This window comes from Pempheris klunzingeri, chromosome 8 (assembly GCF_042242105.1).
Source record: "Pempheris klunzingeri isolate RE-2024b chromosome 8, fPemKlu1.hap1, whole genome shotgun sequence".
NCBI lineage: Eukaryota > Metazoa > Chordata > Actinopteri > Acropomatiformes > Pempheridae > Pempheris > Pempheris klunzingeri.
This window is the reverse complement of record NC_092019.1, coordinates 3,904,784-3,929,599: the sequence shown is the minus strand read 5'-3', so window position 1 is coordinate 3,929,599 and position 24,816 is coordinate 3,904,784. Positions and strand designations below refer to the sequence as shown.

General features: G+C 41.4%; 1 protein-coding gene across 1 annotated transcript; it reads left to right on the top strand.

Moving 5' to 3' along the window:
- The first annotated feature begins 143 nt into the window (after positions 1–143).
- On the top strand, positions 144–24,816 carry enpp2 (ectonucleotide pyrophosphatase/phosphodiesterase 2). Its single transcript, XM_070835480.1, has 25 exons — positions 144–189; positions 1,123–1,228; positions 5,565–5,720; positions 7,108–7,233; positions 8,790–8,850; positions 9,042–9,139; positions 9,327–9,406; positions 9,832–9,951; positions 10,590–10,645; positions 13,247–13,312; positions 14,218–14,290; positions 14,397–14,505; positions 14,716–14,841; positions 15,448–15,479; positions 15,600–15,727; positions 17,913–17,988; positions 18,202–18,289; positions 19,072–19,241; positions 20,511–20,556; positions 20,783–20,922; positions 22,099–22,234; positions 22,696–22,773; positions 22,903–23,035; positions 23,809–23,962; positions 24,646–24,816. The coding sequence occupies exons 1-25, from the start codon at positions 172–174 to the stop codon at positions 24,814–24,816; spliced, it is 2,547 nt and encodes an 848-aa protein (XP_070691581.1). The 5' UTR covers positions 144–171.

Below are 24,816 nucleotides of genomic sequence, written 5' to 3'. Positions count from 1 at the left end.
CTCCTCCAACCCAACACCAATAAGAATCCGGTCCGCTCCTTTCCGTCACCTCCCCCACTCCCTCCTGTTCTCTTCAACGGTCCTCCTCTCCGGTGGTCCTTCGGTGTTGGAGTCAGCATCACTCACTCTCCGACCTACAGCACAGGACTACGCTCAGCCCCACAGAGGAACATGTTGCTGCAGCAAACGGTACGGTAAGAGTCCACGCCTGCAGGTTTAAGCTGCGGGCCACTACAGAATATAGACTTCGCCGTGCGTAAATCCATGCGTAATTACGCATTTAAACGTGTGTTTTGGTAGCTTGCATTACTCATTGTGATAGTTTTTTTTTTTTTTTTTAACTGAATACCTACCCCCTTCCCTCCTTCCTTCCAGCTGCTAAGCATTTGCAAAACAATTGTAGATTCGTTTGTCATTTCCAGGTGGCGAACAAACTATCAAAGGCGATTGTTATGCTGATGCGGTGGTCCCTATTCACTTTGAACTAAGCACAGCACCAGTCTTTGCAGGTCATCGAGAAAATGCAGCCAACATGACCTGTGTTAGACCAGTTTCAATAAAGGAAGTGCTCTTTAAATCCGTGTTTTGATCAAGTGTCCAAATGTATGGTTGATGCTTCACAAACTTAAGAAAATAGAAATGTGAGAATTAATTTTGAAGGAACCAGTGCACTGCAGACACTCCTGACTTTATTGTTGTCTTTAATACAGCAAACCTTTAAAAGACAGGACATTTTGAAGATTTTTGCTATAATCACACCAAATGTAAAGTCAGCCAAAATATTAGAAATGTGTTACATTACATTGAAAGTATATATTGTGGTATTTGTCTTTTGTTCCCTGTGTCAACTCTCTAATGGAGAATAAACCAGATTACACTTGAATAGCCTGTGAAGCAGTTATATAAGATCCTGTTCTAATATCAGACTTGTATGTACCGAAACTGTTATTTTTGATACTTGTGTATTTCTTTTGCTTACTTTTTATATTTTTATATCTCTATTTATTGTCTTTATTGTCTTTTTTGTAAATTTCATATGGGAGAGGTCAGTCAGATGGAATTTAATTGTACTTTGCCGTATAATGACAATAAACCTGATTCTGATTCTTCTTGTCACCTCAGTTTGTTTGGATCCTGTCAGTCCTGTGTGGCACTGATGTGTGTTCGGGATTTGTCTACGACCGGCCCAGACGCTCAGGAGAGGACGGGACTTCAGGCAGGACAGAGTGTGAGTACTTCCTGGGAAACGCAGAGAACATCTTTGAACTGACTGACCCAGAGCTGGTGAATATTAACACAAGTGGGATAGCCTTGAAAAAGACACTGAATCCCTCCCACTCTCAGGGCGGCCAGTGTAAAACTCACCTTGACCTCTGGCCTTCTTGTGTTTAGTAGGCGAGAGAAAAGTTTCCTATAACGATCAGTAAAGTATCAAAGTGATGGGAGTGAGTGGAGAACCTGGACTGCTTGTGAGTCCAGAGTTAGAAGAACAACCTGGAGTCCTTTTCCTCTGGTGTGCTATAATTACAGCAGAATATTCCTTCTAGGCATTAATAAAGCACGTCATTATGTGATACACAATATGTGGCCCCGCTCTGAAGGGGTGTAACTAACTAGCGTTCATCAAAGAAAAGCAAAGATCAGAGAAAAGTCTTTCAAAGGTTTGGAGAAAAATGAGTTTGTTTACAACCCTGTTAATTATCTTGCTACGCCTGAGGTCCTTTATACAGCAGGGTTTCAACTAAAGATTATGTTCATTATTGATTAATAAGCTGATGACATGCTTGATTCATAGATTAATCATTTGGTGTTTGAAATATTAACAAATAAAGAAGAACACTTTCCCCAAGTCCAAGATAACGTCTTCAAAAGTACTTGTTTGGTTTGACTGACAGTCCAAACCTCAACTAGATTCACTTTGTTATCACACAAAGACGAAGAAAAGCTGCAATTCATCACAACTGCGAGGCTGCAATTTTGAAATGTTTGTCATTTTTGCTTGAAAATGACGGTGCTGCTATTGAAATGTATTATAAATGTATTAACGATAGATCAATAATCATTCTGTCACACTGGTGCTGACAAGACGAATTGATAAGGCAATGAACAAGCAGTTAAAAGACATATTATATGTGCTGAAAGATAAATTATAAAACAGTTATTTGATCAACAATAAATCATTAATTACAAACGTATCTGCAGCCCTGCATCACCACACTACACTACTAATGTGAGGTGTTTTTGGTGTCAAATAATTGAGAAGAATGCGAAGGTGCATTAAGCTCATGCCAGAGCTTCTCAGAACATCAACAACACACATGTTCAGTGAAGTCAGCCCCAGAGAAAGTCGCACACTTTAATTTTGTTGCCAAACCGTCTCAGCACAGGCAACGTGAAGTGTGTTTTGGACCCACCTCAATGTGTCTTGGCCAAGTGTAGGTAGGACATGCCTAAAGCAACGCTCCACGTCCAGGCACACGCAGAAAACAACCTTGGAGTCTTTTTTAGAGCTGAGTAAATCTTAAACTTTGTGAGCTTCAAGTGCAATCAGTCACCCCAACGTCAACCAGAGTGACAGACCACCCCCCCCAACCCCCTCTCCCCCCTGGGCCGTCTCCTAAAGATCCCTCCTCTCAACCTGAACAACATGCAATTAGATGAGAACCAACTTTCCAGCTCCAGAGGAATTTCTCCCGCCGTTTATTTGCTGGGTTATTTTCTATATGAAGTGTCTGCCAGTGCATATGAAATGAGCGAGCGGAGAGGTGGTGGGGTTTACAATGGATCACTGTAACCCTGCGGGGTCGTGATTGGGCAGCCTGTGTGTGTGTGTGTGTGTGTGTGTTTGAGGAGAGAGAGTGTGTTTGTGTTGCTCTACCTTGAGTCAATATTAAGAGAGCATTGGAGCTCATTTTCTGCTCCTGATTCTCAAACCTGTCGGCATGAGAAGTTGGAGGTTTGCTTCACTGTGCCATAGATTGTCATAGTAACAGGCAGCGGCTACAGTCTTTGATGGGGTTTGGTTGCTGTATATTTTGCTATATTATAACAAGAATTCTACAAAAACCCATTATGCCACACCATCACCCTCATCTGGGTGGTATAAATTGTTTACAATCACAATATTTCAAATATCTTTATTTCATTTTTTCAAAATAAGATGCCGTATTTAGTCCAAAAACAAGACAAACAACATTTCAAGTTTAGAGTTTAGAGAATGAATGTGATCAACTGAGCTGATATCTAATCGTGTTCCTAAGAAATTGAAAATGCCTCCATTCTTGTTCAGCAGCAATCTTTAGTAATCTCCCTTGAAAACCGGAAAGTTGTCACATTAGCAGAAATGTTTAAACCCATGGAGCCCAGAGGACACAGACTGTGCGCTCTAGGAGGTTTTCACCTTTGCCCTGCAGTGAGTCTTATTGAAGCTGCACCTCGCTCTGAGTCCACACTCTGTGCCAGCTAGCTGGGCAGCATAAAGAATTAGTGTGTATGTGTGTAAAGTGTATCACACATGGAGTTCATATCCACATGCATATGCACGTGTGCTTGCAAAAACACACACATGCACATATGTCCACACAGGAACACACAGACCCACGTTTAAAAAAAACAACACTGGTTGGCATCCTCCAGTTTTCTCTGCTTGCAGGGTTGTTTTTTTCTTGAGTTAGTGGACAAGGAGCGTGCTGTTAGAAATGTAGCAATAAGTTCACTCCGTCTCACTCGCACATCTCCAGGATGTCTTCAGTTAAGTCAGGGGCTCCTCAGACTGTGGGCTGGGGTCCAAGCTGGGCCACTGCCATTCGGGTCCAACGTGGACAAGAGCATTATTGTGTTTTAGGGCAGCTGAGTGTCCCCGTAGTGAGTTTGGGTCCCAGGAGAGGCTTTTAAGTTTGGCTCCTGGCTTACAGACCTTTGGTCACAGTAATTATCAAAGATCATTTCATTACCGTTTTAGTTTTAGTAGTATGTTATAATCATACAGTATTTATGAGTGCAGGTGGTACTTAACTTTTCCTTTTAAAGACATGAACTGTGAAGCCAATTGTTAAAATTTTGGAACCACTGGGTGTCCGATGAGTGTTAGGCAGCAGGAGATGGACCCAAATGCAGACAGTCGAGGCGGGTAGAGACAGTTCAAAGATTTAATGGCCAGATAGATAAAGATAAAGCTAGGCTCACAGGTGAACAGGTAGTTTGGTGGGCAGGTGCAAGTGCAGGTGGCTGGAGAGCACAGAAACATGGCAACAAAGACACTGCTACCAAACGACAAATGTGGTACATGTGAGTGTATGTTATTCACGTGCTCCTTGGATGGTCCCATTTCCTGAGCTGGTAAGTCGTTCTTGTGGAAACAACATGGACACAAAGACTTGTTGCATTTTTAATTTTAGTTTATTAAACAGTTTGAAGTTTTCTACTGCAAAGTTAGTTTGTCCCAGACTTGCACCAGTACATTCACTACATTCCCTAAAACCACTGAAATATTGCTTTACCTCATTTGCATTGAGGGTTAGTGCTAATAATTAACTTCTCTAACCAATCTAGGTCACTCTGCATCGACAGCAACTTACAAATTAAGTGAATATGTGAATTAATAAAAAGTTTCCCATCATCAACCAAACATTTGTTTTTGCCCGCATTGTTTTGTGTATGTGATGTCAAAGTCAGAAAATCATGCACCAAAAGTTACCAAGTTGTTTTTCCAACTAGAGGTGGCGTTTGTGTGAACTTTCCCAGTAGGGAACTCATTCCGGCACCACATGAATGCGCCAATATACCAAAAATCAGGGCTTGTAGTTTAACTTAATTGGTAAAAATGGTAAAGTGTCCTAAGCTTTCATCATGACGTCCACATCAACACATTCCTGAGCAGAAGAGAACATGGCAGCATTGTATGAGTATGATTTTAAGAGAGCAGAGTTTTAAACACACACCTGATGTTTCTCCACTAACCTCAATAAACCACAAAATAACAAAATCAGGTGTGGTTTTTAGTGTCGCCAGACAAAAAAAATCAATAAAATGGCAGAAGGAGTCCCTGCTTACTGGAATCACTGCCTTTAATTTTATTAATAGCATTTGGACCAACTCCAGGTCCTCAGGCAGAAACCCTCAGGAGGGAAATGAAGGGAAATACTGCACCAAGAAAAATGACTCATGACACCAGAATCCTCAATTTACATTCACATGTGTCAAGATAAAAGGAAAAACAAGATGAATAGACCTGTAATTATAACTTAAAGTCATCTTACTCTGTGTGGAGCCAGTAAGGTAACAAGACTGAGGGATGACAATACCTAAAGTATTATATTATATTACCTAAAATCCTACAGGGGGCTTAGAAATCATAGACATGATCATTATCCACGCCCATCTATGATTTGAGGATTTGCTGGTTGCCTCAAATCACATTTGACGACAGATCATGAACCTCCACTTTAACTAAAACTTGTGCATTAAGTTTTTCACTTCTCTCTTCATCCTTCATCCCAGAGCAGAAACTATGTAACATTTATAACAACATACTAAAGGTGTATTTCTGTGTCGTCCACCTTCAGCCCGCTCTGCGTCTCAGTACGTGCCGACCTCCGGCTCCTGCAGGAACAGGTGCTTCGAGCTGGTCGAGTTGGAGCCGCCAAACTGTCGCTGTGACAACCTGTGTAAGACCTACAACGGCTGCTGCTCGGACTTTGATCAGCTCTGCCTCCGGACAGGTACTCCATCACCCTCCATGCTGCCTGTCCTCTGACCTGGTTTTTTATTTTTTTAAGATAGACTGTAGACACAGCAAACATTACCGTGGTCACACTGTGAGAAACTTAAAAACTAGAAATCAGAAAGTGTTATGATTAAAACTCACTTGTTTTAATATGCAGGAATTGGACATTTTGCTGTGATTTTAAAAACAAAGACATCAGACATTCAGTGTCACTGTGTTATTACTGATGTGCTGCCATCAGTGTTGGAATAGTTTAGTACAGTTATTTAAGTTCTGCGCTCAGTACAAGTGTTTCCATCTGATTCCTCTGCTCTACTATAATACAGGGGGAAATACTGTGATTGCCTCTATGTCATTAACATGAAAGATTCACATTTACACATTTACCAAACATGTGATGAGTCTATAACATGTGTTGCAGTGATATTGGTCTATTCTACCTTACACATGAATGCATCAGTAACAAATAATGTTTTATACTGTTTTTATTCCTGATACTTTAAGTATATTTAGCTAAAATGACTTTTACTTTGGTGTCACTTTAATATATACAGTGTGGTATTTCTACATTTACTGAAGTAAAGGATCTGAATACTTCCCTCCACCACTGCTTGCTTTGATGATGATGACCCTCAGTGTTATGCAGCCGTGTAGCCAGACTGGGATTATTATGTACTTCAGCCCTATTTTGTTTGGAAAATAACTCGCAGTGCTTAAAAATGTTCAGTGACATTTTTTTTGCTGAGCGTTTTAATCAAGACTCAGAAATATCTTGGTGTAATTTTAAAATCTGATCGTCCAGCTGCACAATTCAGTTATGTGAGCTGGAAATGATCCATGGACTTAATATGCACACACTTGATGTGGGTCTCAACAGGTTTCTTCCTTGTAACACAAGCTGTACTTGTTTGTTGCTTTTCATGTACTCCCGTCTCTCCGTCAACACTCCCCCTCCTCCCTGCTTCCAGTGTTGGTGGTCTGGTTTTATGTTCTCTCCTTCAGCCTGGTGGTCTTTGACTTACCGCTCCCTCGCCGCTGTAATCCCCCCCTGTGCCTGAAAATGATGATACACTCGCTTTTATGGTTGTACTCTGGTCTTTGCCCCGACACTGTCAAATCCTACACTATCCTACAGTACAGCTCTCATCCGGTGTTCTCATCTTGCGAATTTGGCCAGAATACATGCAATGTTGTCAGTATTCAGCCAAAACACTGACACATGGATGTATCAGCTTTCATTTTTCAGTGCTTGTGGTCTCAGGACCAGTTTATCAGATTAGTTGGGTATACACCGAGGTATTAGAGTCTACGGTTCTTATTTCCCTCTGGTTTTTATGTGAACATTTTTTATTTTTTGAGCTAAAGTCCCTCCTGTGTTACAGAGGGGGGTTATGAGTGCAGCAAAGATCGGTGTGGGGAGACTCGAAATGAACAACATGCCTGCCACTGCTCTGATGACTGCCTGGCCAGAGGAGACTGTTGTACCAACTACAAGACACTGTGTAAAGGTCTGCGACTTTAAATGTGCTGTGTGTCCTTTATTTGTTTAAATGTGTCTGTATATTACAGTGATTTACACAGAAATGCTTACTGTCTAGATCAGAGCTCAGGACAAATGTCTTATTATCTTGCAAATGATCAAACAAACAATCCACCAAGAACAAGTTCACCGCTAACTTCACTTTACAGACTAAGTTAGCTAAAGTGAATTAGCTTGTGAGCTTTCAGCAGCTTCAACCCAGTCATCATCTATGTCGGTCACTTTAGATGCCAACTGCTGTGGTTATTTCTCTTTAATACAAAAATAAACAGGACCCCGTCTGTTCTTGGCCCGTAGGATACAGTTAATCTCCCAAGTTTTAACAAACATAAAGAAAACTCTAAATAAACAACATAAGTAAGATGTGTACTAACATGTGTTTAAATAAGTGAGTTACAGTCAGCTTTCTCCAGCACGCTGATTTTTTTTAAACATTTGATTATTTGTTAAATTCAGACACGTTTGTGGTGTCTGGAAAGTCTCTGCTCTGTCTGTCCTGTCAGTGTGCAGTCATTGTCAGCTCCAACACTCAGGAAGCAGCGTCTTCTTCTGTCAGTATTGTTACAATTAGTAATACAAAATAAGGTCGGAGGTCGAGGAGAAGTCTGATCACTGACCTGCTGCATGCATGTAGTTAATAAACACAATGATCATCTCAGTGTGTCCCTGCTGACAGTCAAACACATTCAGCGGCTCCCCTCACTCAGAGGTTTGTACACTTAAGGAGCATTTCTGAAGTATCCATGAAACCTTTTCTTTTCCTGTATTTAAAGCAGCATTTGGTAACATAAAGAAGAGAGTGAACTCAGCAGGACCTCTCTGCTGCGCTTCAGTTCTGCCTCAGGCCAACCACAGCGTCCACAGCAGCACACTACAGTAGCACTGCTAATGGCCAGACAGCCACGGTGCCCCAGGTAGCAGTGGGGAGCCACAGAGCTGCTCAGACCTCTGGGGAGATGGCGAGTCAGCCTGCTTTTAGAAGGCTTCAGGCAGCCGGTAGGAGCTGCAGAGCTGCAGGACGTTATAAGAGCAGAGGAGTACAACTGCTTGTTGACCAGTGTGGAGAAATGCACTTCTGTTGTGAACAGCCAGGCTGCTGGTTGCCTGAGACTCGACATATCAAAGTGCTTTGTGACTCCCTCTCCTGTGTTTCCCCGGAGTGAGACTGAAACACTCCACATAGCTAGAAATAACATGTGTTGTTCATGGCTGGTGGTTGTTTTTTTAGCCACTGTGTTTCCAAAGCTCCTCACAGCTTCAGACTCCAGAGAAGGGGTCTGTGCAGCATGTGCACTGATACTGCGCTAGAGAGTTTTGACTTCAGCAGCACCAGGAGAAACCAGAGAAAGCTGATTTTTTTTTTTACCTGTCTCGTGTCCTACTGTCAGGATACAGTGACATGATATGACAAAAATCTATGCAGCTTTAATCCCAAAATAACCATACATTTGAAATATTTATTCACCAGCATGTGCTGTTCACCCATCAGGGTTTGATCTGTGTCTTCCTCTGATATTCTTTCAGGAGACACGTCATGGCTGCAGGACGAGTGTGAGGAGATCAAGACGTCTGAATGTCCTGCTGGGTACGTTTATCCTGAACAGTGAGGGAGAATCAATGAAGCATTGGTGTTTTCTTCATTCAGCAACAGTTTGCGTCCTCTTTTAAACCTTTTTTAAAATGCCACATGGAGGATTGATCGAGGCTGATTTACTATCACATAACAGCATTTTCTTTTCTTGCTCCCGTGTGTGTGTGTGTGTGTGTGTGTGGCAGGTTTGTGCGCCCGCCACTCATCATGCTGTCAGTGGATGGATTTAGAGCTTCTTACGTGAAGAGAGGAAACAGCGTCATACCCAACATCGAGAAACTGAGTAAGACCTGGACAGGATTGAGAGAAAGATTTGGTTTAGCCGTTAGATCTCTACGCTCTTCTCTCGGCAGCAGGCACGACTATGAGCGTCAAGAGACAAGCTGACGACTGATTTGATGCCATTTGTGGGTGTCTGGGTGTCTCTCTGCTAACCTGGGAGTTTCCTTTCCTCTGTTTCCCGTTTTCAGGAACATGTGGAACTCACGCACCATACATGAGGCCTGTTTACCCGTCCAAAACATTCCCCAACCTCTACTCACTGGCTACGGTACGGCTCAGGAGCATCAAAGTATCACTACAACTGAATAACTTATGTGCTTACTTATGCTTACCATTGTACAGCTTGCATTTCAGCTGTAACTTAAATATTGTCTTAACATAAGCAAGTACAGCATGCTAACATTTGTTTTTAGTTAAAAGAAACCATAGCTTAAATGTAGTGGAGTAAAACGTACAATATTTCCCTCCAAAATGGAGTTAAGGTCTAAGTAGCCTGAAATATATACACAAGTAAAGTACAAGTACCTCAGAACTGCTTGACACCAGTATGTGAATGTATAGTCCACCACTGGAAATGTCCTAAATGGCTTCACCATTACTGCAGCACTGAAACTGAGCAATCACACACTCATATATAGTATAAGCTTTCAATGTGTTTGTACAGAGTGTGTAATATGTTTGAATCTCTCTCAGGGTCTGTACCCAGAGTCTCATGGTATCGTTGGTAACTCCATGTATGACCCGGTGTTTGATGCCACCTTCACCCTGAGAAGCAGAGAGAAGCTCAACCACCGCTGGTGGGGAGGACAGCCAGTAAGAAGTGCCTCTTCTTCTCTTCTCTTCTCATCTTCTGTCAACCATCTGTAGTTCATCGACTCTGTGGCCGTATATTTAGTAGTGACAGTGGATAACTTTTCAGTCGGGCTTTGAACGCCAGTGCTTTTTCAAATTCACAGATCGGAGGCCAACAAAGGCAGGAAAGACTTTTCTTTTGAAGCCAACTGCAGTAGGAATAGCAGGACTCAGATCTAACAAACCAAGCGTGAAAGGCTTTATTATCCACTTATGAACAACAGATGTTGATAAGTGATTATGAGCGCTGGGTTTGTATCACATTTAGCTCTTGCAAGCCCAAAGCTTTTACATGAAGCAGTCTGCAGAGTTTGGGGATTTACTCATTTTTCCCAGTTTCATTTGTTGTTTCCTAACAGAATACTTTGTCAGGATGAATTACTGACTAACAAGGCTTCACCAGTGTCTTCTAAAATAAAAACTTAACCCACCGTATGGTTTCGGAGTACCAGGAGTTGGTCTAGACAGTGGGATATCCTTCTTGACCTTAGTTTTGTCACGGTCATGGTATTTTTTGGGTCCAGGGTAACGCTACAATCGTGTCCTGCTAAACTATGTGAGACTGATGAAATAATGAGGCTGTACTGTTTGTCTCCTAGATCTGGATCACAGCGCTCAAACAGGGAGTGAAGGCTGCCACTTTCTTCTGGCCCGTGTAAGTTTCCACCTGCCAGTCACAAAATATATTCCTCTTTCAATGAAAGGTCAGTAGGTGATCTCAGTAAATGCTTCTCAATGAAGAGGTTGAGGTTTCACAGCGCTGTTCAGGATCCAAACGTAAAAAATGGGTCTAAATGAAGGTTTGCTGTCTTGGTTTGCCTGTGACTCACACATCCCGACAATTTATGTGCAATTTAGGTGCAGCCAGAAAAAAGACACGGTGTTGTCACGTCTGCTCTGTGTATAGTCTGCATACGTTACACATTCAATGTATCAAAAGAGCAATGTGTTAAAGTGTAAATGTATCATATGAAGTGACGGTGAGAGGCCTTGGTTCAAAGAAAATCCTGATAATGCTGGAGAGGCCTTTGCTTTTTACAAAAGTGAAACATAATCTTCAGCCCCCTCTCCATGCCAGTAATTTCTGTACATGACCTCAACCGCCGTCATACTCAAATAGTTTCTCCACTTGCTGCCTTTTGCACTAACCTGAGCTGAAAGTCTCTTTCACGGGCATTACAGCTGAGTCGATGCTTTGCAATAGCAGCCTCTCCTCGCTGTGCCACCCTGCTGCTCAGACAGCGCAATTTAAAGCTCCTGCTGCAGGCAGAGTGCAGAACTTCAGATTTGCGAGCTGCTCTGGAATAGTGTTTTGATATTTGTTCATGTTGCCTGATAATTAAATCAGGGATGGTAAACAACACTCGTGGGGAGTCAGAAGCAGATTGTTTAATATACTGATTGCATCTCCTCTCATACCAGGTAAGAACACATTCATACACTGCCAAAAATGAGCACGATGACCTATGATCATATTGGAGGCTTTACAACCACAAGTACACGTTAAAAACATTGTGCTATGTTTCCTGTTAGTGGTTTGAATTACAGTGACTTTAGAGCATCAATGCAGATTACTTGGATCCTGTCCAGTTTATGTCTCTCAGACATAACTTAGCTCAGTTTATCAGCAATGTGAGATTTTGAAAATGTTCTCATACCTCTTGTCTCAGCCTGATCCTAATTAAGAATCTTATAAGGCTCTTTTTTCTGTCACTGCAGACATAGACCTGTAAGATCCTTTTTGTTTTACCAGAAATAGCCGTTAGTTCAAAGCCAGACTCCATTGACAAAAACAGTACTTTTAAACTGTAGCTGCTGGTCTACCACTGTCTTGATTAGTTAGTTTGTTTGTGTAATTGTGTGAGTTTAGTGTTTTAAATTGTAAGTTCAGATCCAACAAAGTATTTGTGTAACACACAGTAACACTAACTAACTAACTGATGAGAACAGCCTCTGCAGTTTTCTGCAAGGTAAAATTATTGTTTTTTTCAATGGAGTCTGGTGGGTTTGAAAAACAGCTGTTTCTGATGAACAAAAAAAAAAAGATCTGGCAGGATGATCTCCATAATGATCCATTCTGACCAGATTCCAACCCACAATATGTAAAAATAGTTATCCTTCAAAGACCCCTGCATTACCATCTTGTAATCGATGATTCAGGGACTGTAAATTTCATGTTCCTGCTGCTCCCTCAGGCCTCTGCTCTAAACCTATAGCCCGTGGAACACAAAGGAGCCCACATTTATCAGCACAGAGAAGGCTTTGATGGAGCGGGAGGCAGATCTCAGCAGAGGGATGGCGTTGGGCTGTTTTTACAGCAATTTGTGCAAATGGGCCTGTTTACACTGTGCAGGATTCCTCTGTGAGCCGGGGTCGCAGACGTACCGCTCTATAGAACCACGGGGGCACGTCCACAGTGTGGTTTACAGTGCTTTTCTTGCACTTGGCACTGACAGAGGTGTGTGAGAGAGACCGAGAGAATAAGCAGATAGAGACGGGAGCGTGCATACGACAGGGAGACAGAGAGTGGAAGTCCGTGCTGACATTTCTGAGAAAGCCTTTTTAGACAAAACATCACATAGCTTAGCGTTATAGTACCAGTGTGGGGTTGGCGTGGTAATGGGGACCAGGGATTGTGGCTAAACGACTGGCTCACTGGTTGGGTTCAGTTTTCTGGGAGGTCTCCCCCTAACCACAAGCAGAGACCAAGGGAGGATAGAGAGACTGGGGAAGAAAGAAAAGTATAAAACAGTAGAAGGGAACTTTTTGCTGAAAGTGTGAACAGAGACCAAATTACAGAAAGGGAGCAAACATGGAGAGAGAAGCCTGCTGTCAAGTGTTAACGCAATGTAACCACACCTTCTTGTTCCTCCAAGCTGCCCGCTAACGCCTCACACATCAAGCCCCATTCAGGGCCTCGGTCGTGGGCTTGATGGTTGACAGCTGTGGACTGTATGACAGCCAGCAGCTTGGTTGGTGGCCTCGTCACTACACAGGCAGCATACAGGCTGCTTTTCACTCACAGACACTTTAAACAGTGAGAGGGCTTTAAATTTGTTCTCCTCTGCATCCCTCAACTTTATGAGGCTCTTTGAGAATTAAAACGAACGGTTTGGAGTTTAATGGTTTAATGGTCCATGAAGGCGGCAGGGTGGCAGGATTACTTTAACTCTTTGGCTTGTTTCTCACTTGCAGGTATGCTTCTCTTCACATGTTAACCGGTGTTGACGCTTCATTGTTTGTGTTTGTGTTACAGCACCATCCCGTTGGAGAGGAGGATTTTAACCATGCTGCAGTGGCTCCACCTCCCTGATGGGGAGAGGTGAATTCAGCTTTTCCTTTTTTTGTCTGCTTAACATAATGTTTTTTCTTTTCTTGTGTTTTATTTGTTTATTTTTTCTTTGCCAACACTTCCAGCCAGAGTTTAGCAGGTGTGGGAACAACTGATTTACTATATCCAATCATTGTATATACTGGTCTGACTTCTCAATGAGTACATTCATCCCCACTTGGTTTGAATATGGCAGCTATTCCTCAGCTACAAGTATAAGTCCTGAAATTAAATTTAAAATTAAAACCAGGTCTCCTCCAAGTGTTAAAATGAAATTATAATTGCATAATTGCTACATCCCTGTTGAGATTCAAGCTGTCTCTCTTCCCTACAATATACTTGATCAAGATATTTGCAAAATACTAAAAAATACGTATGTTGGTATTAGAACAATACATAAGTAAAAGTCCAACTTAAGTAAACGTACATAAGCATTATCAGCTAAATACTGTATACTTAAAGTATCAAAGTCTACTGGATAATTTCTCCTCTTCTTTTCCTAAAAATAAATATCTCTGTCTGTAGACATCAGAAACAACTAGATACTGTTTACTGAAAGCCTTAAAAGGGTTAATGGATTGTATTTTATAATCACATTTTGATTATACGTTTTGTTAATAAAAGATCTTTATCTGGGAAGCAAGCGACAACCCGAACTGTCAAAGAAGTGTAGTGAAATTACAATAATTTCATGTTAGATGGAATGGATTAGAGGAAGCAAGTAGCTCACAATGGAAACGGTAAAGTAGTAAATTGTACGTAATAGCTTGAGTAAATAATGCGCCGTAAAGCACTTTGAAAGTTCTGAAATAAGGAAATAAGGTTACTGTCAGTTATTATATCATCACTACAGCTCCCACAAACACGTCTCCCATGTGACTTGCATCTTGTTTCAGACCCTACGTTTACGCCATGCACTCTGAACAACCAGACACATACGGACACAAAATGGGGCCCATGAGTACAGATGTGAGTACTGAGTGTGTGCATCTGTGTGTGTGTGTGTGTGTGTGTGTGTGTGTGTGTCATCCAAACACACACTCAGAGGACTTTGACTCCCTTTGTTGTGTTTCAGTTGAACAACCCTCTGAGGGTGATTGACAGAATTGTTGGCCAGCTCATGGATGGACTTAAACAGATGAAACTGCACCGCTGTGTCAACATCATCCTGGTGGGGGATCACGGTACAGACACACACACGCCCACACACACACACACACACACACACACACACACACACACACACACACACACACACACACACACACACACACACACACACACACACACACACACACACTAAGGTATTAAAAATCATTATGTGGGATGTGGCGCCTTTGACTTCATAATTTGGCAGTCACGATACTCCCACTCGCCGCCCTGTGTGTTCTCAGGTATGGAAGAGGCCCACTGTGATCGCACAGAGTTCCTCAGTAACTACATGACCAACATTGATGACATCATTCTCATCCCTGGGTCTCTGGGCAGAATACGCTCCAGATACCCCAACAACCCCAAATGTAAGAGACCAAAAGAAAAGGATTTTTTGCTGATGTATTTAGCTCTTTTTTTTTGTTTTCCTTGTTTCACAGACTTTAGCTTAAAGGATAAGGAATAAGAATTTGGGGTTGAAATGACTGGTAGGTCCAAAAGGTTTGGAACTGGTCCAGTTTTTTGCCACAGCAGACAGCCAGGAACGGGCAACCATACTGTCAACCATACTGTCAACCATACTATCCAATAAAAGTGCTTGTTTTTGCCACTGACAGGCTCAGACTTTGGAAAGGATGCCTGCAGAGATAGACCTCCAAAGACACCAGACTCCATTGACAAAACAGTCATTTTATCTTGCAAAACACAAGAGTTTGAATAACAACAGTGGATGTACTTTCACGGCCATGGTTGCCCCAAAAGATTACGTTACATTATAACCTGTTCGCAGGCCAATCATGTCTGCTGACTGAGGCGATCTACTGGATCATTTCCAAAGCTTTTTGCACCTACCAGACATTTTGAACCCAAAGTATATAAAATAGGGCCTTATTTTAAAATGCTGGAGTTATCCTTTAACGTTGGTTAGGATGTCTGCCCTCTTATTCCTGCTCTGACCATTGTTCTTTTTTCAGATGACCCTAAGGCTGTTGTTGCAAATCTAACAGTAAGTATCAGGCTCACATCAAAAGATAAATAAGAACAATTTATACTATTATAGCACAAATAAGGTGGAACATGCGTTATTGGCTCTCACTTCTCTGAATGGCTCTTGTCTTTGTTCCAGTGTAAGAAGGCAGAGCAGCACTTTAAGCCGTACTTGAAGCAGCACCTGCCCAAGAGACTGCACTACGCCAACAACCGACGCATTGAAGAGATTCACCTGCTGGTGGAGAGGAAGTGGCACGTGGCCAGGTACTGTACCACTACTACCACGGGAAGTGCAATAATATAGAGAATAAACAGGCAATGGTTTTAAAATTAATTAGACAGATTTAAAAACAGACACACCTTTCGATATGTCAAATGGAGACACAGCACAATGAAGCACATGGGAAGTTCTGAAGATGTTCTTTGTAATGTTGCATGTTAGTAATAATGTTTAAATGCACAAAATATTCTTCACGGCATCGTTATACTTCCTGTTTACATCACCCAAGGCATGATGGGAGCTGCAGTACCAAAAACTCCTCCCAAATGGAAGTAAAAAAAACAAACAAACCTTCTCTTCCTACACTATCACTCCATTTTTCCGACTAAAGTGCTAAAACAGAAAGAAAAACAAGATTCTTCTATTGGTGGAACATTAACACTCTTCATGCTGCATGCACATTTACTGTACCTGCTGACAAACATTGTGAGTAGTCTAACATAACCCATCCTGAAAATGTAAAATAAAATATAAAACTCTTAGCTAAGACAAGTACTGTACAGTGGAAAAAAAAGGAAGAAGAGTTCAAAGGGTTAAATCCGAACCAGTCAGACAGGTGAGAGAGAAGGAGTGTGATGTTGTTGCTGCATCTGCTACCAGGAAAGTGCTCTAACGTTCTGTGGAGTCAGTGTTGATGTGGCGTTTTCAGCTTTTTACTCCACATCTCGCTTTACTTAAAACACATTTCATGTCAACATGGGCTGCTATCAACGTATCATCAACACATGTAGTGCTGAAAAGCTTTAAGATGTGCTCTCCAGAACCACACATGTAAGAAAACAAAAAAAAACCCAACCTACATCTTTTTCAGAGGTGCAGCTGCTGAAATGTTAACGACTTGCTAAAATGAAGTGTGACAGGCGTTTGATGTGGAGCTCTGAAAAGTCTTACTGCAGTGATTCAGTGACAAAGTAAACCATGAAGTCATCGGGACTGAGAGAGAAAACAAACCGACTAACAGTAACGGTCCCTTTGCGTGGAGCTGTCATGCTGTTTTGGTTGGTGAGCCGTGGGAGAGCTACGTTCTCCAGTACAGGGCCACACACACACACACACACACACACACATATACACACACACACACACATATACACACATATACACACACAGGCCTGCTAAATGAAAGAGATCTTTGAGGTTTCTGTGCAGCACTGATAGACAGACGAGCTAATCGTTGGCACCGAAGCTGTGAGCAGAGTGTCGGAGCACATACACACACACACACACACACACACACACACACACACATATACACACACACATACATACATTAGTCAATGTCTGCGTAAATCCCAAACCAACAAACTGTTCACACCAAATGAAACACTAAGTTTGTCTCATATCCCCGTCAGCCAGGCATTTAAATTTTTAACATGCTTGTGGCTTCACCCCTAGACACATCCATGCACGCACACACACACACACACACACACTCACTGCACGCACACATATTACAGTGTATAACTGGAAGTAGTGTTTTAATGGACACTTAATAAGAAGTGGCTGTTATTCAATTAGAGGACCGTGGCCTGAGTTGTGAAAAGGAGTGGTTGTCCTGGGTTACGGGGTTAAAGTAAGTGAATACTGACGGCACGCTGCTGTTAAACTGTATTTAACACCAGAGTCTGACACTTTAAACCCTGATGGTATAAAACAGCAGGTCTTTCTAAGCCTTTTGACTTTGACCTATGACTTTAATGTAGCCATTCGAAGAACCTTGCTGGTTTTCAGCCGTCACTTGGAAGTCAGGAAAAGACCGTATTGTTTTCATCCTGTTTCTTCACCCTCTTCTTCCTCTTTACACTTCTCAGAAACATTTACCACTTGTTGTATTTCCAGTACTTACAGACCTAATGACACACTGACCCCCTGCTGTCATTGCCACTGTTCTACTTGATTTGTCTGATTTGAAATATTGAAATATTTTAGCTTGTGTTTGGACTTTTGCAGAAAATCTCTCTGGGTTATCTGGCGTAATATTCCAACCAGGTTTTGTACCAAATGATCAATGTGTGAATGAGTCTAATAGCATTGATAATAAAGATTTTTCTACTAGTCTTAGTTGCATTGTGCTGGTCTACTGTGTGACCTTTACAGTCTTAGGTCAGACAGAGCTAAATCCCAATGGACAACCAAATACTGATGCATGATTCATACTCTTCATTGCAGAAAGGTTCCTGAGGGGAAGAGGCACTGTGGTTTCTCTGGTGACCATGGATATGACAATAAGATCAACAGCATGCAGGTACTCCTAATAATCCACTTGAATCAGTCATCTGACGGGATTTTAATATCCAGAGCAGCACCTTGATTGTATGCACTGCTCTCCCGGCCTGTAGGATGCCCTATTTAAGAAGTAACGGTCAATATCCATAACACACTTCACAATGATATATATGAACTCTTGTCATTTATTGTGACAAATCAATTGACATGTGCCATTAACTTTCATTTCCAGACTATTTTCCTCGGGTATGGACCTACATTCAAATACAAGACTAAAGTTCCAGCCTTTGAAAACATTGAGCTTTATAACGTCATGTGTGGTAAGACGTATTTTTGTGTCGTCCTTGTGTGCTTGGGTGGATAACAGGGTGGGAGAGCATGTGTTTGAGTCTAGTCATGTTAAACTAGCCAAAATGTGTTGTTAAAGGATAACTCTGATATTTTTCAACCAAGGCCCTATTTGTTTTTGACATATATGATGACTTGTAGGTACCAAAAGTTTTGATAACGGGATGCACATGGTCTACAACAGCTGCACTGTATTCCTTTAACCTTATTTTTGCCACTGACAGGCTCAGGTTGTTATTTGAAGCATCAGACAACATTATGGAAAAGATCCCTACAGCCACAGACAACAATAAAACCCTTTTTCTTTGACAAGAGTCGGCTGTCATACCTCTCTCCTTAAAGCCACCAGACTCCATTGACAAAAACAGCAACACAGAACAAGGGAGCTGCTCCTCTACCGCTGATCTCTATTGTGTGACTTGTGTTTTAAAGGCTTAGTCTGAATCCATCACAATATTTGTGTCACTCAGTAACACAAAAAACTAACTGACTGAGGCAGCAGTACACAAGCAACCAGTGTGCTCTACAAGTTAGAATTATTGTTTTTGTCAATGGAGTCTGGTGGCTTTGAAGAGAGCGCTATAACAGCAAACAAAAAGGATCTTCTCTGGTCTGTCTCAGTAGGGATCATTTCCATAATGTTATCAGACACTTGTGTGAGTTCACTAGTTACAAAATAAATGATGTTTTTATCTGGGAATACTTCTGCTTATTTGTTTTTAGCTGACATGAAATTAATTTCTCTTCCTCTCAGATCTTCTGGGTCTGAAACCGGCCCCCAATAATGGAACCCATGGCAGCCTGAACCACCTGCTGAGAGGCCCCCCCTTCAGGCCCACCATGCCAGAGGAGCTTTCCAGGCCATTAGCCTCCGGTCTTGTTCCTGCAGGAACAGACGACCTTGGCTGCAACTGCGAAGACAAGGTCAGCCATGATGACTCAGTGGCAGACCTGGGGCCAGCTTCCTGAAGACTGCTGAAAGGAATACTTGTTTTTAGTCTTTTTTAGTCTGTCAGCTCACTTAGACAGTGAAACCAAAAACATTGAGCATCATCACCTGTTTTGGGATAAATATATTTCCAATGTGTCAGTAATTCAGAGTGAATTAATAAGAAATAATAACTACTGACAACTTTTATCTTGCAAGTTTTAGCAGCTGTAAAGTTAAGTTATGCATAGATGTTATCTAATATGGGCGTCCTGTTTATTACAACTTTGAAATTTTCACAGGTTTGACCACTGGTTCAATGGTTATGCATTTAAAAAGTAATTTCTGAGTTCTAGTAATTCAATAGATAACATAATATTGTGTCTGTTGTACTGTTCTGGATCTGTAATGCAGTCTTAAGGGATGCAGTCACAATTATGAGAAAGAATTTGTACAAAGAATCATAATAATCCCCCTGAAGTGTCAGCGCAGACCAGAAAAATGACTTTTCATGAAAACCTGTAGTGACTCTAGACACATTCAGTCAATGCTAATGCTGGAAATAGAGCGATTAGTAGGTTTTCCCTCGATCTGTAGGGCAGCTGTAGTCTCATAGAGTGGGAAGACCAGCTGTGTGTCGTCCCGGGAGAGGACACCAAGTTTGTTGTAGAACTTTTCAGTTTTGCAGTTAAACCTTCTTTTTACACAGCACACCTGTAAAAAGAACCATCTGCATGGGCCTATCATTATCATCCATGATTATTTGATCACTGGTCTGTCTGAATGAGTGCATTAATGGGCCTGTTTGACTTGTACAAATGTATCTAAATACCTGATTGCTTTGTTGTCTTCTTCTCAGCTTCCTTAAAACTGAAATAACCTTTTTTTTTTTTTTTGCCTCTTTTGCTTCCTGCTGCAGAGCTGGAGTCAATTCACCTCCAAGTCAGTCAGTTCATTCAGATAAAATCTCTATTTCGTTGGCTAACGAGCTGATCTCTTTCATCGAGGTCCAGACATTGTCAGTGTGTTTTTGAGATCTGCTTCCTGAACTGCATGAATTGGACGTGAGCTGGATCCAGCGCTCCTCTGCAGCGCGTCACTTTGTCTCCACTGTGTTTGTGATTCCCATGTAGATCTCTGGCAAGAGATTGTTTCAATCTCCGATCTTTTTGCAGTTGCGTGTAAAAAGTAGGGGCCAGAGAGGTTTGAAAGTGACCCTTGTACGAGGCTATAACCTGGAGTCACTCTGGCTCTGTCTCTTACAGAACAAAGTGGAGGAGCTAAACCAGCGACTGAGGCAAGCTATTGATGGTCAGTCTTTCGTGATGCTACTGGAAATTTCATGAATAAATGATATTTAAAGCAGTATATCAGAATTAGAGGATGAAGAAACTCATAATCTAAGATAAATACCCAAAACGTCCAGTGAATCCTCTTGAAATGAAAACTAGCCCACAGTGCCTTTGTAAAGGGACAACACCCCCATCATGTCCTGTTACACACCTGCATCTCCTCTACTGCGCTCCTCCTCTCTCAGACAGCAGGAACCTGCCGTACGGTCGGCCTGCTGTACTCTTCCGCACCAAATACTCCATCCTCCACCACAGTGACTACATCAGCGGCTACAGCGAGGCGCTCTCCATGCCGCTCTGGACGTCGTTCACTGTCAGCAGACAGGTACTCTTCGTGCTCTTCCCCCTGGTTGGACAGAATTGTGAATATTTACTGTGCAACTAAAACTGTCAGCAAACTGTCAACACATGAAATAATATTACCTTTAAAAGTGGTTTCCAAAACATGCTTGCAGGATGGCCCAAGAGATGATCCTAAGTCTAAGTGAAATACAACTCTGGTTTAATCCAGGGCTGTTCATTAGATTAGTAACCTGATATTGTTGTGATTTTGTTCACATTTCCAAAATACTACAGTGGCCACACTCATTATTTGCACTTATTTGATAGAAATATTTCTTACTGACTTACTGTTTGTCCTGAAATAATGACCAGAGCCTTTATTTACCTCAACTGCAGAGGGCACTGGGCTTTTACTGCTTATATTAGAGGCAGGCTTTATTTCTAATCCCCTCTGTTTGATAATAAGTGCCTCCTTGTTTCCTGATCTTAAAGTTTTATTACTGTGTTATTACTGTTCATACAAAATATAGTTTGGCACACACACAGACTGAAATTCGTCTTAAATGATCCAGAACAACAAGCTGTTGAAAATATTTTGATTATATCATTGAATTTATTAAACTAAAGTGCTGGAAATGCAGATTATATATAAACGGCATACACATGCTAAAACAGGCACCGGGGGTTTATCCCTCCTTGTTGTCTTCCCAGGGATTTGTGCTTGTTGGCTTTTATTAGATTATTGGCTTATTATTGGTTTTTATTTGAGGAAATTCGGCATCCCAACCAACTAAGAGCTACTGGCCAAGCGGTCAGATATCCAAGTATCAAAGGTGACATCACTGATGTTTCTCAAAGTTAAGATGAAAGAGTTGTCAGTGAAGTGAAATCTTCCTGTGAGCATTGGATGTGATGGTCTTGTATTCTTCCCTGTGTGACATCTAATCACAATTTGCAAAGATCCAGAAACTGATTTCAAATGCAGAAATATTTTATGTTTGTTTTCTCTTTTGGTTCAATATATGAAACAGTTTGTCCCAATAATGACTTTGTGTGCTTCAAGCGCCCCCTGCTGCCGAAAGTAGAGTTCAACATCTTCCCCTCTCATTACACATCTTGTAATGTGTGTGTGTGTGTGTGTGTGTGTGTGTGTGTGTGTGTGTGTGTGTGTGTGTGTGTGTGTGTGTGTGTGTGTGTGTGTGTGTGTGTGGTCCTCCAGGTAGAAGTGTCTCCTCTACCTGAAGCCCTGTCCAACTGTGTGAGACCTGATACCAGAGTCCCTCCAGCCTACAGTCAGTCTTGTACCAATTACCGGGCAGACAAACAGATCACCTACGCCTTCCTCTACCCACCACGTACGTTTACACACACACACACACACACACACACACACACACACACACACACACACACACAGTTACACAACTAAAATAAGCTGTTCTTGCTTATTAATTTCATTTTAAGATGAATGTTTGGGACTATTGATCAGACAATTTAACCATTTTCTTTTGTTGTTGTTGACTAAATGATCAATGTAAATTATAAAAAGTGTATAATCATATATTATATATATATATATATATAATATAATATAATTATATATATATTCATTGTAGAATGAATCAGTCTTTCATTCGCTCTTATATTATCACCAGTTTCTACCATTAAAACAGCTCCCACACCTCAGGATGGGTCTTATCTTCATATTTCTATCCCCTCACTCCCGTCAGCTGTAGTAACATGTTATCCAGCGACCTGAGAACATCACTGCACCTGAGATGATCATGTTTCTTTTTGTTGTCTCTTTTTTTGACAGAGCTGTCTTCAGCCACTGACAAAAAATACGACGCTGTGCTCATCACCAACACTGTTCCCATGTATCCTGCATTCAAGAGTAAGTCTGAGTCCTCGTCCGTTCAACCTGTTGATAACCTGTTTTTGCTGCATTAAAAATCAGTACTGATATATTCATCACCGTGTCGTCTCTCACTCTCTCCAACTCTCTCCCACCTCCCCGTCTCAGGAATATGGGGTTACTTCCAGAGAGCACTGGTGAAGAAATACGCCACTGAGAGAAACGGGGTGAACATGCTCGTCGGACCCATATTTGACTACAACTATGACGGCGTCAGGGACTCGGCTGAGAAGATAAAAGAGTAAGAACAGTGATTTTACTGCTAATTCAGCAGCTATAAACACTATTATAATACATAATGTCTGGAAAGGGAACAGTTGGATTTACCCACATCCTAGTGGGCTAAAATACTTCTCAGCCTCCAAGCTGTATGTGATAAGATCAACATATTTATCAGTCCTAGATCAATTATGCATTACTATAGTTGTGTTCATATTAAAGACACTAACACTGAGATTTAATGACTGGAGTTATTAGTTTTCATTATTTATCAATTCAAGTTAGTTCACATCATTTTTTATTGTTTAAAAATGCTTAGTTTAGTTTTCATTAGTCTCAGTATTTGTTTTAATATTTTTTAATTATAATATGGAGGCCATTTGTCAGGGGCAGTTTGAAGAATACAAACACAACACCAGCTCTCATGTAGGCCTGTATATTTTTTATCATATTTTAGTTAATCTATAAGTACACAGTATTGTTTCACTTAGTTACTAGTTGTTTTTTTAATCAAACACATTTTTTAAAATTTCTGTTAACTGATATTTTCCACACCAGTTTTTTTCTAGTTAAATTAATAATAATATTCTATTATCATAACACACAAATAACCAGACTATTAGGAAATAATTATATATAATATCACAATTCTTCCTTTTTTAGTTTAACTTTCAGGTTTGGAGCATTGTTTGTAAAGATATTACTTTTTAGAACAAACAGAAAGAAAAAAAGAAGTCCTTGCTAAGAGGTGAAAGTGTTGCTGAGCTCGATTCCTCTGTTTGACCTTTCCTGCAGGTATGTGAGCGGGACGATACCGATCCCCACACACTACTTCGTGGTCCTGACCAGCTGCTTAGACTTCACGCAGGCTGCAGACTCCTGCAGTGGCCCGCTCTGCAGCGCTGCCTTCATTCTGCCACACAGACCCAGCAACGACGAGACCTGCAACGTAAGGAACATCACGTCTTTGAATGCATCGTCACACTTCAGTAACTCTTAAAGCACAGTGCAGTAGACACCGTGTACGGCCTCTTCTTCTTCTTCTTCTTCTTCTTCTTCTTCTTCTTCTAAATCTCCCTGTTTTATGTCTGGATGACTGTCTCTAAACTGATGTACAGTCACTCACAGACTCTGAATTAATCATACAAACTTACCTGTACCTCAGATTGGATGTTGTACATACGTACTGTAGCTATACGTCACTGTGCATTAACCTGTTGTCATTATAAATGTTCAGATTTGTTATTAACTTCCCTTTGTTATTACAAAGTTATTCTATGATACTTACAGCAGCCTTTTTACATTCTAGCACTGTGTTTGCTGGTTTTTGCACCTGGCTGATAATCTTTACCTTTATACCTTATTTTGTTTATATTCTTAATCTTAAAAATAGGTGTCCTAAAGGAACAGTGCACTATTTTGAAGAGTAGAATGAGAAGACTTAGCATAGAGTGGAAATATGGGGAAACTACAAGGTGAAAAAATAATAATGTGTCTTTTCAGCCTGTACACAAAACAGCAGTTTGTAGATCTGGGGGGAGTCATGTGTTGGATCTATTTCTTGACAAACAACAGTTTATCCGTGCAGCAGAATGTGCTAATGCCTCTGTGCCCCTCGCTGCCTCCCTGCAGAGCTCAGAGGAGGAGTCTCGCTGGGTGGAGGACCTGATGAAGATGCACACAGCTCGAGTCAGAGACGTGGAGATCCTGACGGGCTTGGATCTGTACCGCAGAACCACCCGGAGCTACGCTGAAATCCTCTCGCTCAAGACCTACATGCACACCTACGAGAGTGAGATCTGA